The 16,598-nt window shown below is 35.2% G+C and overlaps 1 protein-coding gene across 7 annotated transcripts in view; it reads left to right on the top strand.

Annotated features, from left to right (window-relative positions):
- UTRN (utrophin) overlaps window positions 1-16,598 on the top strand; it is a 519,047-nt gene that overhangs the window by 231,487 nt on the left and 270,962 nt on the right. For all 7 annotated transcript variants that reach the window (XM_061207128.1, XM_061207126.1, XM_061207127.1 and 4 more), the window contains 5 exons: window positions 1,353-1,503; window positions 2,733-2,908; window positions 6,936-7,071; window positions 8,754-8,903; window positions 11,987-12,062. In XM_061207128.1, the coding sequence (XP_061063111.1) occupies window positions 1,353-1,503; window positions 2,733-2,908; window positions 6,936-7,071; window positions 8,754-8,903; window positions 11,987-12,062 (689 nt within the window). The remainder of the gene's footprint in view (window positions 1-1,352; window positions 1,504-2,732; window positions 2,909-6,935; window positions 7,072-8,753; window positions 8,904-11,986; window positions 12,063-16,598) is intronic.

Here is a 16,598-nt window from a genome sequence, read left to right as displayed (position 1 = left end):
ATATAGTCATGTTGGGGGTTTGGGCTTCAACATATGAATTTTGGGGGATGCAATTTAGTCCATAACACAGAGATAATAGACTGCAAGGAAATTTTTTTTTTAACATCTTTATTGTAGTATAATTGCTTTACAATGGTGTGTTAGTTTCTGCTTTACAACAAAGTGAATCAGCTATACATATACATATATCCCCATATCTCCTCCCTCTTGCGTCTCCCTCCCACCCTCCCTATCCCACCCCTCTAGGTGGTCACAAAGCACCGAGCTGATCTCCCTGTGCTATGCAGCTGCTTCCCACTAGCTATCTGTTTTACATTTGGTAGTATATATAAATCCATGCCACTCTCTCACTTCGTCCCAGCTTACCCTTCCCCCTCCCTGTTTCCTCAAGTCCATTCTCTACGTCTGTGTCTTTATTCCTGTCCTGCCCCTAGGTTCTTCAGAACCTTTTTTTTTTTTAGATTCCATGTATATGTGTTAGCATATGGTATTTGTTTTTCTCTTTCTGACTTACTTCACTCTGTGTGACAGAATCTAGGTCCATCCACCTCACTACAAATAACTCAATTTCGTTTCTTTTTATGGCTGAGTAATATTCCATTGTGTATATGTGCCACATCTTTATCCATTCATCTGTCGATGGACACTTAGGTTGCTTCCATGTCCCAACTATTGTAAATAGAGCTGCAATGAACATGGTGGTACATGACTCTTTTTGAATTATGGTTTTCTCCAGGTATATGCCCAGTAGTGGGATTGCTGGGTCGTATGGTAGTTCTATTTTTAGTTTTTTAAGGAACCTCCATACTGTTCTCCATAGTGGCTGTATCAATTTACATTCCCACCAACAGTATACTGCAAGGAAATTTTAAAGTGTTTTGGCCTTTTGGGTTTTGTTCTAGCTGGGAACTAAGTGTTCTGGAAGTAAAATGCTATTTGTTTCCTAAGGGAATAGAGTAATTAATCATGTTTTACACTTCATGGTGTTTGAAATGTTAAGTGTTTAAAGTTGGGTGGGTTAACATGCCTGCAGCTAATCTATCTTGATTTTCCAAACCAGAGAAGGCTGTCTTTTCAGTTAAAACGCTGCCTAGTGTGTGTGTGTGTGCATGAATATGGGGGGTGGGGTGGTGTATGCAGATTGCTTTGCTCTTGGTATGATGCATGTTTCTCTAAGAGGAATCATTAACTGTAATCCACTACGGAAACTGGTCTTACAGAGCAGTGAGCTGTGAATTCACTCATTTGAGGCTTTCAGTTTAAATGAGATTTGAATTTTCGTTTTAGAAAATTGCTTCTAGACGGTCCTGGAAAGTTTGGAAACCTATTTTATTTTGTTTGTTGTCCTCTAGTTATTTCGATAGGGCTGTGGAAGAATGGAGACAGTTCCATTGTGACCTTAATGACCTCACACAGTGGATAACGGAAGCTGAAGAGTTGCTGGCTGATACTTTTGCTCCAGATGGTGGCCTGGACTTAGAGAAAGCCAGGATACATCAGCAGGTGAGTGCTTTCTGTCAGAGGATGAGGATCTGCTAAAAAAGGTGGCATATTTATTTAGTATGCGCCACTTAAGACAGATTTCAAAAGTAAGGGCTCACTATATTAATTTTTCAGGAGTATATAGACAATCTGTAATTTTTGTTCCAGTTCTAGTTTCCAGTTTTAAAGGTTTAAGAGAAAATGGTTATTTCAATTTTTAATTAGGATTTTAAAGAAATTTAAATAAAAAAATACTCTTTAGTGGAATATGTGAAAAACAATTTTATTTTTAAAATTTTATGTTTAGAACAACACTTGTAAAATTTTGTACTCAAGACTACATCAAGGCCAGAACGATATCTGCATACATCACCTCTATTTTCTGTACTTAAACACTTAGGCGTCTTAATTTTCTTTGTATCATTGATCATTATCATAAAAGTAAATTATTCTTGAGCTATATCGGGACAGCTGCTCATGTAAGTCTAATTCAGTCTTGGGAAAATATAACACAACAGCTAAATCAGTTCTGCTGATAATAATGGGTCGTTAAAAATAATGGTTGAAAGCAAGCAAAATTTCAATTTACCATTGTTGAAAATATTTTCTCTTTTATTAAATTTTTAAAATATATTTTATGTAGAAAGCTTCTGAGGAGTTAGAAAATGCTTTTATTTTTCTCATAAATATGTTAATGCATTTTTTCTTATTTTTAGAGTTACAGAGAAGTGCTTAAATTTGACTTTAAAATATCCTTTCTTAATCCGTTGCTTAAAAATTTACAGACCAGTGAAGCAATGTCTCAGTAAAATGCACATTGAGGGTTACTTATATATAGTAGGACGTAGTGGTATATAGGGGTAGAGGGTTTAAAATTTTTTTAAGGGACACTTTCAAGCACATGTATAGAAGATAGGCAATTCACTTCAATCAAACATGATTGATGCTTATGCGTCAATGTAAACAGCAGTGATTTATTTTATGTTATTAGGCTGTCCTCTTCCACTCTATTTTGCCTGATGACATTCATGAGAGTGGGTTAGATTTCAAAATAGATTTCATTTAATGTGTTCAATGAAATGTAATTGAAGTGTTAAAAATGCCTTTTTCATATACGTAAAATATCCTTCCAGGGCTTTGTTTCTCTAACACTTAAATTGACACCACACCAATGGTACCTGGGTGGATTCATTACCTCAGAACAGTTTAGTTTAGAAGTGGAGTTAATCTTGAGTTGTTCTCTGTCACAGGAGCTCGAGGAGGGCATTGGCAGCCACCAGCCCAGTTTTGCAGCACTAAACAGAACTGGGGATGGGATTGTACAGAAACTCTCCCCGACAGATGGAAGCTTCTTGAAGGACAAGCTGGCGGGTTTAAACCAACGCTGGGGTGCGATCACTGCAGAAGTGAAGGATCGGCGGCCAAGGTGATTTAGCCATGATAATTCGAGGGCACGGGGTGAAGGTATTTGGGCAGAGCCTTTTGAGATACGACCCAGTGAGTTCCAGGTTCTTTTATTGTCTGATGTTAATACAATAGGAGTTTTATTGACATTTAAGACCTCCAATGTCCATGTTCTGTATTTTTAGGACATTGTCTCTTTCTGTGTCTTTAGGCTGTCTGTAGTCTTACTTTTCTACTCAGATATCATACATGTCAAAAAAACCTTTATTTCTCTTTTTCCTGTTTATTATGATATGGCGACTATGTGGCAGAAACTTGAAGTAGGTAGAGGAACACTCTGGACTCGCAGTCTGAAGATCTGGATTCAGGGTCAGGCCTCTCCCTCACTTGTTTCCTGACTGGGCCTCGGGGTCTTCATGACTAATCGACTCTCACTCGGTAGATCTTGGTGTCTAAGGGTGTCCTATATCCTTATATGTCAGTGCTGAGTACATAGTACAGTTCCTCATTTATGTGACATAATAAATATAATGTATTATTGTGCGTTTTTATGTCAGATTATGTTACAGTGCCCCAGATTTTATTAGGGTGTCTTCTGATTACAAACACGTTTGATTACCAGTGAATATAATACTCAACATTACACATATTATTTTATATATTACTGTACAGTTATTTGAAGTTAGTTTTGAGACAATCAAGTTTTAATGGATGATTCCTACTTAATACATTTCATCTCATTAATGGCCTTTTTTTGGGGGGGCGGGTTAATGATAGTTTTGGGTTAAAAAGTCCCAGGTAATTTTTTTCCTGCTAATTTTAACTCTGTAGATGATGTATTATTTTTAGTGATAAGCTATTGTTACGTTAAAGGCTAATCTAATACTTTATCAAGTATATAGTATGACATAAAATATTGAACTTTGAATATTTGGCTTATGGCTGCTTTTTATAAAATAACATCATCTTTTATTTTGTGTGTTTTGGTAGGAGTCAAATCATAGTTTGTGTGTCTTGGTTGAGAGGTTGCCATGTGGAAGAGACAGGGTTTGGCCTCATTTAATCGTCACAACTACTCTCTGAGGGGACTATTTAGACCCATTGTACAGCTTTGGAAACTGAGGCTCAGAGAGGAGAGGTTAAGTAACTTGTCTAGGGTCTCACAGAAAATTAGTGACAGTGCTAACTTATGCTCTCAAATACTATGCCTGTAAAACTTGGGAAGACCTCAGAGTTTGCTGGCCAAGTTTCCTCCCCTGTGAATGAAAACTAGGATATCTTCTTAGAGGAGTGTCATGAAGACTAAAGGAGACGGTGTTTGTAAAAAGTATTATTCCCTGACTATTCGTAGTAAACACGAACGACTAAGGAACTCAGAGAGACTAAGATGAAGAAAATGTTTAAAGGAAAAAATGATCTGATGTGATTAAATGACACATTTATTAAGAAGATAGAGTGTTGTCACAGACACAGGGGTGATGGATTGTGGAATTGAGGCATCGCAGGGGAGGGATCCTGAAGCTGGTTTTGAAGCATTTACAGCAATTTTCCATAAATTCCCCTTACGGATGGTCTTGTAGGGAAAAGGCACAGAACAGACAAGGTGGGAGGCATTAAATAGTATGGCCAGGTAAGAAATCTGTGAAGGTTGGATGGTGAGGAGGCTTCAGGGGACCAGGGGCAGGATTGGAAGCTGAGGTCCCATAGGATTTATGTGCCATGCTAGTGAGTCGGCAGGGAGAGTCCTTCTAGCTTGAAAATGATCTATCTCTCAGGTCTTCTTAAGGAAAAAGATGTACCTGCTGGCGTAGTATTAACAATAACTGCAGGAATTCCCCTAATCAATTTCAAATGGATCTCTGTGGAATGTGGTAATTATTGCTCCTGGGACTAACAAGGTGAAGCTAATACATGTTTTACTCATTTTTTTGGAAGAGAAAAGAATAATGAATCCCTTCTCCAGCATCTTGTATTTTAACTAAAACAATATTTGTTTTCATAAATTCATGTTTAACTTTACTTCAGGTTGTAATTTATCTCAAATTGGGGCCACCTTGCAATTTTATGGGCTTATTATGTGTACTGTTATCAGTCATTGAGAAACAACACACAGCTCAATTTATTTTTGTATTGAGTGCCAGTCATTAAATATTTACACAGTTCAGCAACTTATGGTGTTATTCCTTAATGAACAGTTGTTATCTACTGTTTGAACATGAATTTATAACTTGTTTTTACTTAGTGATAACATTTAAAATGTAGATTATATTTAGCTAGTTTGTAGATGAAAATTTTGTGTGACTCAAACATGTCTTATTGAAATTACTTGATGTTAGTTTTCTTCATAGATATATTTTCAAAATACTAAATTAGTCATGATTATGAAACATTGGAAGTTTAAATTACAACTTTTTTTTTTTTGAAACACAAGGTCTATAGTAGTATTTGAGTTGTTTCCAAAGTTGTTATTTAAAGACTCTTCCATACAGAGGGTAAATTACCTGTTTTGGTACTGGTAGTCTAAACAATTCGTACTATTGCTTTATTTATTTATTTATTTAAATCTTGAAGCAGTGTTCTCTCCTGATGGATACTTAAAAATGAAAACTTGTGATTTTGTAGTGATTGTCATTAATTTTTTTAAAAATTGAAGTATAGTTTATTTACAGTGTTGTGTTGTGTGAGTCTCAGGTGTGCCACAAAGTGATTCCGTTTATGTGTGTATATATATATATATATATATATATATATATATATATATTCTTTTTTATCGATAGATTCTTTTTCCTTATAGGTTATTACAAAATATTGAGTATAGTTCCCTGTGCTATACAATAGGTCCTTGTTGGTTATCTATTTTATATATAGTATTGCGTATATGTTAATCCCAAACTCCTAATTTATTCCTCCCCCCTTTTCCTTATCAGTTTTTTAAACATTAAAATACTCTTCTTCAAATTTTACTCTCTATTAAATATATAAGATTTATTTAGCATTTTATTCTATGTATATATATATATATATATATATATATAGTATCATTATGTTAGGTTTATTTGTGATTAAAAAGAAAAAGTCATAGCCATAAAAAATGTAAATTCTTATTAGGGATGACATAATGTAATTCATTGAAAAAATTGCTTTCTATTTTTAAACCAGCAGCTAATAGCAGCAGCTATAAAAATGATACCACCACCAAGCTCTAAATAGCTTTCAAACTCTTTCTTAAAAATACATAATCTTGTTTGTCATATGAGTTCTAGTCATATTCTCATCTTTTGACAGATGGTTTATATAATTATAAATGTTATTCTTATAACATTAAAAAGTTGTAATTGAGGCAGGTTTTTTTTATATTCATATGACTATTTGTTTCCTTATAGCCTTTAAAACTTTGGCTTTGTTTTTTCTAGATCTTTTTTTATAACTTGGTGCTATATTCAAATATAATACTTATTTTAATGAGCTAATCAAATTTCTATTTTTTCTTGTCTTTCTGAATATTTGTAAAAATTTCCCATTCTCAGTATCTTGCCTTGTTCTTGTTCTTTCTTTCCTATGAATAAAGTAGAGTAATAGTTGCAACCTAATGTGAATAATATGTCATATAATGATACTTTTCTATCTCCATGGAGTACTCATAAAGAATTATGTATTTTTCCTTAATTATTTTAGATAAAGACATTTTTCATGTTTTCTTTTTAAAACCTCCATTATGTTGTACAGTGGTATCTAGCTTAAAATAAGTCCTTTGTATTAAATTTCTATATAGTTTTTCACGATGAGAGAAGACAACATTATTTAGCTTTAATGTTTTTTAATTTAATGAAGGAAGAGATCTTATTCTTATGTTTGCAAATAATCTTTGGTATTGCAGAACGTATGTATTACTATTAACACTCATTTACGAATACATATTAAAATAATACATATTAAAATAATTGTTTTGTGTGTGTGACATATTTAGTCAGAATCTCTAATGCAAATATATAATGTTCTAGTTAATTGGATAATTTTTCTCAGTATTTTTCAATAATATAATCTTTTAGGTTAAAAGGAGAAAGTAAGCAGGTGATGGATTATAGAAAAAGACTAGATGAGATTATCTGTTGGTTAACAAAGGCCGAGAATGCTGTGCAAAAAAGATCAGCCACTGAGCTGGAAGAAAACCTGCAAGAATTAACAGTAAGTGGTTTATTTGTCTCTATATTTGCCAGTGCTTTTTGATGCATGAATATTTTCACTGCAGATAAGATACTGCATGACTGAAGAAGAAAAGGGGAAGAAACTTTGTACTTTGTGGTAAATGTGGTGAACTTTAAAGAGGAATATCTTTTTTTTTTTTTTTTAAATTTTAAAGAGCAGCTGTCATTTTATTCTTGCAGCGGTAAGACTTCACACACATAAAAGTAATAAGTCATGTGATCTCAGTATTGGACCAAAGGTTTTTTGGAATATTTTAAACAGACGTCATCATTTTAGAATATAATAATGCTGTGAAGTATAGTTTTTTGCTTTTGGACTTAGAAGATAATTACTGATTACTATCCATAAAACCGAGTCCTACAAGAAGACTCAAAGTGAGTTGAGAGTAACTCACTGCAGCTTACTATGGACTTAGCATCATGGTTGTATTAATCAAATTTTCTTTGTTGATCTGCAACCAACAAGAATTGTTTATAGTTGTATAGATATACAACATATAAAAATACATAAAGATATATAGATATGTTAATATACCCAAATATCCATACATTTTTATATCCACAAATTTTATATTTTTGTGTTAAGAATTAAAGTACTTGTAGTAGAACAATAAGCATAAATGTGCTCACATTTTTACTAAACAAAAAGAAATTGTGTGTGAGTGTGGATACACACATCTGCATGCAACAAAGTATACCTAAAAGGATACCCACTAATCTGATAAGAGATTTTTTCTAAAGGGGTATGATTGAGGTATTGTGGGAAAGAAACTTTTAATATTGATGAAAAATACATGGCAAACAATTATTAAGTTTTCTTTTCAAAATGTGACAAATATCTAACAAACTTGCTCCTGTCTTATCTAAAAATTTCAATAGTTTTCTTGGAATATGCCTTTGGTAAACAATTTGAGGGCAGTCACAGGGGATGGGACAGTATATTAGGGTAGGTAGAGATAAGGTAGAGATGCATGCATAAAATGCTCCTGTTGTTTCTGGGGTTTTTTTGGCCTTTCATTAGAATAGACATCATTTTATTAGCAAAGAACAGAATATTAAGTTGTCAATGTAAATATGATATAATATGACCCTGTTAAGAGACAGGGGGTCAGGGGTAGTAGTTCATGTACACACAATGCACACTGAAGGTGGGAGGTCATTCCCAGATTAGTTACAGTTTGTTAAGATAAGTTCAGGCTTCTTAGAAGTTTATTTTCCATTTAAGAAATGAAAGGTCCACATTTATAGGAGTACAGTAAGTTGCTGACATACGAAGGAGTTCTGTTCCGAGAGCGCATTTGTTAAGTCCAATTTGTTTGTTAAGTCCAACAAAGTTAGCTTAGGTACCCGACTAGCACAATTGGCTATATAATACTGTACTATAATACTTTTCACACAGATAATATGTACATAAAAAACAAACACAAAAAATAAAGAAAACATTTTTAATCTTTACAGTACAGTACCTTGAAAAGTACAGTAGTACAGTGCAACAGCTGGCATACAGGGGCTGGCACGCATGTTCGCATCTTTGAAAGTTCGCAACTTGAAGGTTCATATGTAGGGGACTTACTGTATTTCCCAAAGAGACTCCTAATACTGTTCTTGATCTTTTCCTGGTATGACAACCTTTTAACCATACCTCTCTTCTGACTCCTTTAGGACTTAATCCAGGAGATGGATGATCAAGCTGAAAAACTCAAATGGCTGAATAGAACTGAATTAGAAATGCTTTCAGATAAAAGTCTGAGTTTACATGAAAGAGAAAAAATTTCAGAAAGCTTAAGAACTGTAAATTCGACATGGAATAAGGTGTGTGTTAAGAATTACTGTGACACCTTTCTCATGTTTACTGATTTTGTTGTTAAAGAAGTGGAATCAGGCAACTGTTTTACTTTTAAGTATACCCAAATATGGGCACATTTTATTAATGCTTACTAATATTGATAATTATATTTTTTTCATCTGTCATGGGTGGAAGCATATGTTCTCAAAGAATACTTGTTTTACATGGAATTTTTTTGGCCTAGGAGATTTATACATTATATACTATATTAAATAATGAGTATATATTAGAATTAGGCAATAAAATGCTAATAATTATACTCTGAAAATGAAAGCATTAAAATAACTTTGTGATGCTGCACGTGACTTTTCACATACGTAGATTTATTTTTAATGATTTTATTCATTCAACATGTATTTACTAGGTTCCACATGGGATGTAATGGTATGTGGCTACAAATATGACTAAGATAAAGTCCTTTCTCTCATACTGTTAATTTTTTTGCAGTTGAAACAGAGTTAGATAAAGTAATAGATTTCTATATATTTTGGCTTGGGTACATACCATAACAGAGTGTGAGGTCTGTCTGGGACACTGAATGGATATGTTTCTGCCCTGGTTTGGATAGGTCCCATATCAGTCATTTTCCTCCCTCTCTATCCTTTTAAAATGATAACACTCATTCTATATCTAATGATTTAGGTGCTTTATTGATCTAGCCTCTCTGCTTGAGAATTACCGTCTTGATGAGTTACTGTTATTGATGACTCACACATCTGTATCTCTGGCCTGGACTCTCTCATTACTCTAGACTTCATCACAGCTGCCTGCTCAGCATCTCCACTTCACTGTCTAATAGGTATCTCAGACTAACATACAAAGTCAGACTCCTGATCTCCACCTCCCTCCTGTGCCTTAGTATACTTCTCCCACCTCAGTTACTGGTAATTACATCCTTATTGTGTTTTATGCCAAAACCCCTGGACTCAGTCTTATGACATGTGAATTATATCTCAATTAAAAACAAACAAACACGTAAACCTTGGAGTCACTATCATCAGCTTCTCCTTCAAAATGCCTGTCTCTTTGATGAACGGTTTGAATGGATGGCTAGATGACTAGATACATGATAAGGCAAATACAGCAAAATTTTAACAATTGTACATATTGAGTGGCACATGGGTGTTCCCTGGGCAATTCTTTCGGCTTTTCTTAGGTTTGCGAAATTTCATAAATTTGACCATTTCTCACTACCCCATGGCCACTAAGTTGTTTCAAGCCACTGTCATCTCTTGTTGTATGATTCCTACAATGGCCACTTCACTAGTCTTCCTGTTTCCTCCTTTTCCCTTTGTCAGTCTCTTCTCAAGAAAGCAGCCAAAGTATTTGTTAAAACATAACTCAGTTTAAGTAACTCCCCTGAACAAAGCCCACTAATGGTATTCCATCACATTCAGAGTAAAGGCCAAAGTCCTTACTGTGACTTACTAGGTTCATCATGTTCTGGCTTCCTGTTATCTCTCTGACTTCATCTGCTACTCTTTCTCCCTGTGCTGCTTTCCAGGCTTGTTGGCCCCGTGTCAAACATGCCAGACTCAGCTTGTGCATAATCAATCAGAGCACATGCATTTATTTAACACAGAGGTTGTCAATGGGTATTGTATAGAATAGGGTATGGTGGTCACTTTGGGAGCACGATGTTAGATGGAGCCAAACCTTCCTTTATCACAGGACTTCACACAGATTTTACACTAATTATGTGAATTACGAATGTCTGAGACCAAGCAATGCTTACTCTGTAGAGAATTTCAACAAACACATTTTAAGAAATACTAATCTGAGACATTTCATTCATTCATGCTTTTATTCATTCACTTAATAGGTTTTTACTGGACTCTCATTTTATGCCAGGCACCATTTTAAGAGCTAGGAATACGGTAAAGAGCATGAAAATGCTTCTAACCCAAAGAGCTTATTGTGGGTGAGACAAGTAGACAAGCAATTATAACAAAGAGGTATCCATGGGGACATAAAGGTAGAGCACCTACCTGGCTTTGGGCGATAACCATGGAAGATTTTGTGGAGATCATATCCAAGCTAAAATGATAAAAGATGAATGAGTATTGGTCAGATGGAGAATGGAGGAAAAGGCATTGCAGGGAAAAGAAGCAGTAAGTGAAAGGGTCTAGAGGTGATAGAGAGTGAATCTGAGTCCTGGAAGTAGCTCAATATGAATTGGAAGGACAAGAGATGCTTGCAGAGACCTAGGGGCCTCACCATGCATCACAAGGAATTCGAGTTCCGTCTTGAGGCTATTTCACCACCTTGAAAGCAGTGGGAAACTGTTGATGGGTTTTAAACAAGTTACATTTTGAAAGATCACTATAGCTGCACCACAGAGATGGATGGAGCGAACCCAAGGATGGATATGCTTAGGACATCAGGACATCAAGTAACCCCTCTGAGCAAAGCCCACCATCCAGATCAGGGTAACTGATCTGGGAAAATAGTTAGAGTCATTAGACAACTTTGTGAAGAGAGTGTCAAGGAGGCAGATGATGAATCCATATTTGGGCACGTCTGAATGTACAGTTGACAGGGAGAGCTGGACTGAAGATACGTTTTGGGGAGTCTTCAGCCTCTTAAAACTCCACATGATAAGTGAAACCATTAGAAACCAGGACCCAGGGAGAGAGGCCAGTATCGAGGGTTAGAAGACCAAAAAACCTACCCTGTAGAATGTTGGTATTTGGTGGATGGGCAGAGGAAAATGAGCTGGGGAAGGACACTTAGAAGATCAGTCAGAGAGGTGGGAGTAAAATCAAGATTGTAGAATATTAACAAGATTCAAGGGAGAGGGAGTGGTAGCATTAAATGTTGCAAAGGGGCAAGGCAGTTAAGAACTGGATGACATTCTTGATGCTAGTGGAGCTGGGGGTCAGGCAAGACTACAGTGGATAGTAGTTAGTGAAAGTGGACACAGAAGCTTAGGCATTGAGGGGGAGGAAAGCGGCGCCATTATCATTTAGAAGAACGCTTCCTCTTCAGAAAATATAATCGTCTTTATTTATATACTATCCTTCTCTTTCTGTTTGGCCTGATGCTCTAGATATGCAGAGAAGTGCCTAGTGCGCTGAAGGAACGCATCCAGGAGCCCTGTTCTGTTGCTCAGACAAGAATTGCTGGTAAGATACAGTTTAGTTCTTTACAAAATTTTTTATACATAACAAAATTTTATGATTACGAGCATTGTATGTGAATTAGAAAAACTTATTTAAAAACACAATGCAGTTGTGATTTCTTATTCTGCTTTCAATCATTTGAAAAGAACATCTTCTCTAAACACAAGACATATTTAACTGCCCAGTGTGTGCAAGGCATTCCCTCTCATGGGAGGTGAGACTTTTAGCCTTTCCTGGGACCAGAGTAGAACCAGATGCTGCTGGAGGCAAGGGAAGAGGTAAGGTGAGGACACTGGAAAATAGTTTTCTGGGGACATTTTAAAGTGAACAATTCTCCTAACTTGCTGTCCTGATTCTATTCTTATCTTACCACTCCTCGATAATCTGTTCTTCTGATAGCAGCTAAGTGATGCTTTAGAAACAGGTGAAGTGTGTTCTACAGTCTTACCATGGTCCAGAAGACCATGTATGATCTGTCTGCTACCTGTCTCTCTAATCCCATTTCTTATCACTTTTTCCTTTGTTCATTCTGCCTCAAACACACTGGTCTTCTTGCTGTTTCTAACATGCCAAGAACATTTCCATTTATGGCCTTTGTGCTTGCTGTTTCTTCTTTCTTACCCAAATGTCCTTCCCTCAGATATTGCATGTTTCACACACTCACTTCGTTCAGTTCTCTTCTCAAATATTCCCTTCTTAGATGGGCCTTTCCTGACCTGACCACCATATGTCAGATACATCCTGTCTTTCTCCAAGATACATCCTGTTTCTCTCCAACTTCTTGCATCGGTTTTACTTCGTGACGTATATCCATTCACCCTCACCAGAACGCAAGCTCTGCGAGGTCAAGGCCTTTGTCTTACACATTCCCATACCTGTAGCATCTAGTCAAGTGCCTTGCACATTGTAGGTTCTTAATAGATATTTGATGAAACAATGAATGAATATTTAGATTGTTTTCAATTTTTTAAAAGTACGAAAAGTGACAGTGAGGATTGGGCAGAATGATGTATGAGGTATTCTCTAGGGTATATGGTGGTGAATCACTGGGGTGATCGTGGTGAATATGGGCAACTTTACTTTGCTAGCTGCTGCCTAGACTAGTTGTTCCAGGTTACCCTTCCACCAGCTGAATGTGAGGCTTCTCATTGTTCTACATTGTTTCCAGCGCTCCAACATTTTATTCCCAGGACCACTGTATGCTTTTTAAAATTATTGATTACCCCCAAAGACCTTTTGTTTGTGTGAGTTATGTCCATCAATATTTACCTAGTTAGAAAGTAAAACTGAGAAATTTCAAAAGTTATTTGTTTATTAACTTGTTAAAATAACAATAATAAAAAACATTCTGTTAATAAAATATTTTATAAGATATTAACATAAGAAAGTATATTTTCCAAAACAAAAAAAACTTAGAAAAGTGATATGGCATTACATTTTTGAAAATCTTTAAATTTCTGCCATAAGAGAAAACACCTGGATTCTTGTATCTGCTTCTTCATTCGCTCTATTGTGATACCATATGTCATGTAGCCTTGAGTAAAACACCACTCTACATTTGAGAAGGAATGAGCAGGAAGAGGCAAATAACTTATTATGATGATGATCGTAGTTTTGGCATCCACACCCCGTGGAAGGGTCTCTAGGGACCCAGAGCTCCCCAGACATCACATTTGGAACCTATGACCTGTGGAGATAGGGCACTTCATTTTAATTTGCGTTTCCTCAATTACCTGTGTGCTTGAGCCTTTTAAAAATATGTTTATTGTCTTTCTTATTTCCTCTTCTGTGGATTGCTGGTTGATGTTTTTTGAGTTTGAAAAAACTACTTTTGTTACTAATTCCTTGTCTGGAATATGCATTGCAAATACCTTCTCCCTTAATCTGTGGCTTTTAAATTTTTTATTTGTGGTACTATTTTCAGAATTCTTAAGCATTAATGATCTATTAATAGCTTTCCTTCTTGTGATTTATTTTAGAAATCCTTTATTACTCTGAAGTCATAAAGATATTCTTCTATATTTTACAATTTTAGTTTTCATATGCAGGTCCTTAATTCCACTGAAAATTAATTTTCCTAAGGTGCATGTGAGGTCAAAATCTGTCCCATCATCTTCCCGCTGCAGCCATGGGTCACCACTTTTCCCAGCATCATTTATTGACCAGTAAATTCCTCCTCATTGATCTATAATGTAGTCTCTGCCAAGGTCAGGCTTCTTTGCCACCTACGCACTGTGGCTGTTCTCTTCTAGTGGTCTGTTTGAATGTCTGGATCTGTAATTCACGAGGTTAATCATTCATTATTAGCTGAGTAATACAACTAAATATCTGGTAGGGCATGACTATCAAAAATAAAATGTTTTGACTGTTCTTGGCCCTTTTCTTTCCTATATTAATTTTAAAATCAAAATTTGAATGTATAATTTGGTCAAGTTACACACAAACCTGTTGGGATTTTTTTTTTTAATTGTGCTGAATTTACAGATTGACTTCATTTTTTAGAAAATTATTTAAGCCTCATTTAATATACCGTATGCTAAAATGGGTCTAGATAGATCTAATAATTAATTCAACCACCTCTTGTATAAAAACTAAAGAAAAACAATTACCAGTCTCCCACTGTTCAAAATAAGACAAAAACATACAAACAAAAAATATAGAGAAAATATATATCAAATCTTTGGAGAAGACAAGAGTAAGTTCTGAGAAAACAGTCCCCCGAGACAGATTTATGGATTTGCTCAACCGAACTTTGTTAACATCTATATGTTAAAAAGAAAAAAAATTAAATCCTAAAATAGAAACATTGTTTTCAGCAATGTGACGGGGTTTATCTTTCTTGCATAAAGAGTTCATCCAAATTGATAAGGAAGCAGATAAAGAACACTTACAGTTATAAATTATGCCATATTTGATTACCAAACGTGAAGAATATTTATCCTCACTGGTATCCAAAAAGACGTGAAATGAAGCAATGATGAAAGATGTGTGTTTATCCGTAGAGATAGAATTTTGTTTGTGTGGATGCAGGATGTTCATCAGTTCCACACACTGCTGGAAGTCTAAATTTCCAACTTTTAAGGAAAACAATTTGGCAATCAGTAGTAGATACATTAAATTTTTTCATATTTTTTAACCTAGTAATTCTGTTTTGGGAAATTTCTACTAAGGTGGCAATCAGAACTGTAAAGAATACACAAAAAGATACTTCTTGCAAGTTCTTTTTTTTTCTGGTTTTTGTTGTTGTTTTTCTTTTGCAAATTTTTTTTTTAATTCAACAAATATTTATTGAGCACCTACTATGTGCCAGGTATAGTTCTAGGTGTCAGGGATTCATCAGTAAATACACATAATAAATAAGTGAAATACATGGTATATTGGAAGAAAAATAGAGAAGTGTAAGAGAGACTGTGCCACTGAGGTTGGCCGTGGAGCACATGAGGAAATCACGTGTGCTGAGAGGATATTGAAATTTTAAAAAGAATATCAAGAGACCTCATTTAGAAGATGATAAGTAGGCAAAGCCTCAGAGCAAAAGCACTTTTTTTGAATTTCCTTAATATTATTCTTTTTGTTCTCTGACGCAGTGTTGTAATAGGAATTTAAATATCCTTGACAGATGGCTATAGCTGCACCTGTGTTAAGTTCTATGCTTCTTTACACCCAGTTTTATTGAGAAATAATTGACATACATCACTGTATAAGTTTAAGGCATACAGCATGATGGTTTGATTTACATGTATTGTGAAGTGATTACCATAAATGGATCATCTTCTCATATAGATACAATTAAAAAAAGAAAAAAGGAAAAAAAATTTCTCCTTATGATGAGAACTCATAGGATTTACTCTCAACAACTGTCCTATATATCATACAGCAGTGTTAACTATAGTCTTCATGTTGTACATTACATCCTTGGTACTTGTTTATCTTGTAACTGGAAGTTTGTACCTTTTGACCACCTTTCTCCAGTTTCCTCTCCCCCCACCCTTCACCTCTGGTAACCACAGGTCTGATTGATCTCTTTTCCTATGAATTTTTTTTCTTTTTAGATACCATATATGAGATCATACGTATTTGTCTGTCTCTGTCTGACTTACTTAGCATAATGCCTTCAAGGTCCATCCATGGTGTCTAAAATGATAGGATTTTCTCATTTCTTATGTCTGAATTATATGTATACATTTCAATACTAACCCCTTATCAGATATACGGTTTGCACATATTTTTTTTCCCATTCTGTGTAGGTTGTCTTTTCACTTTGTTGTGTTGATGACTTCTTTTGCTGTGTAGCAGCTTTTTAGTTTGATGTAGTCCCACTTGTTCAGTTTTGATTTTGTTGCGTATTCAAAGAGTCAACACCATGACCCAGGTCAAGGAGCTTTATTCCTCTGTTTTCCTCTAGGAGTTTCATGGTTTTGGGTCTTACATTTAAGTCTTTAATCCATTTTGAGTTAGTTTTTTGCGAGTGGTGTAAGACATGGGTCCAAATTTACTGTTTTATGTGTGAATGTTCAATTATCTTAGCACCATTTATTG

The sequence above is a fragment of the Eubalaena glacialis genome, chromosome 12 (genome assembly GCF_028564815.1).
Source record: "Eubalaena glacialis isolate mEubGla1 chromosome 12, mEubGla1.1.hap2.+ XY, whole genome shotgun sequence".
Lineage (NCBI taxonomy): Eukaryota > Metazoa > Chordata > Mammalia > Artiodactyla > Balaenidae > Eubalaena > Eubalaena glacialis.
Note: the sequence above shows the minus strand (reverse complement) of the source record. Positions and strands in the feature narration are given on the sequence as shown.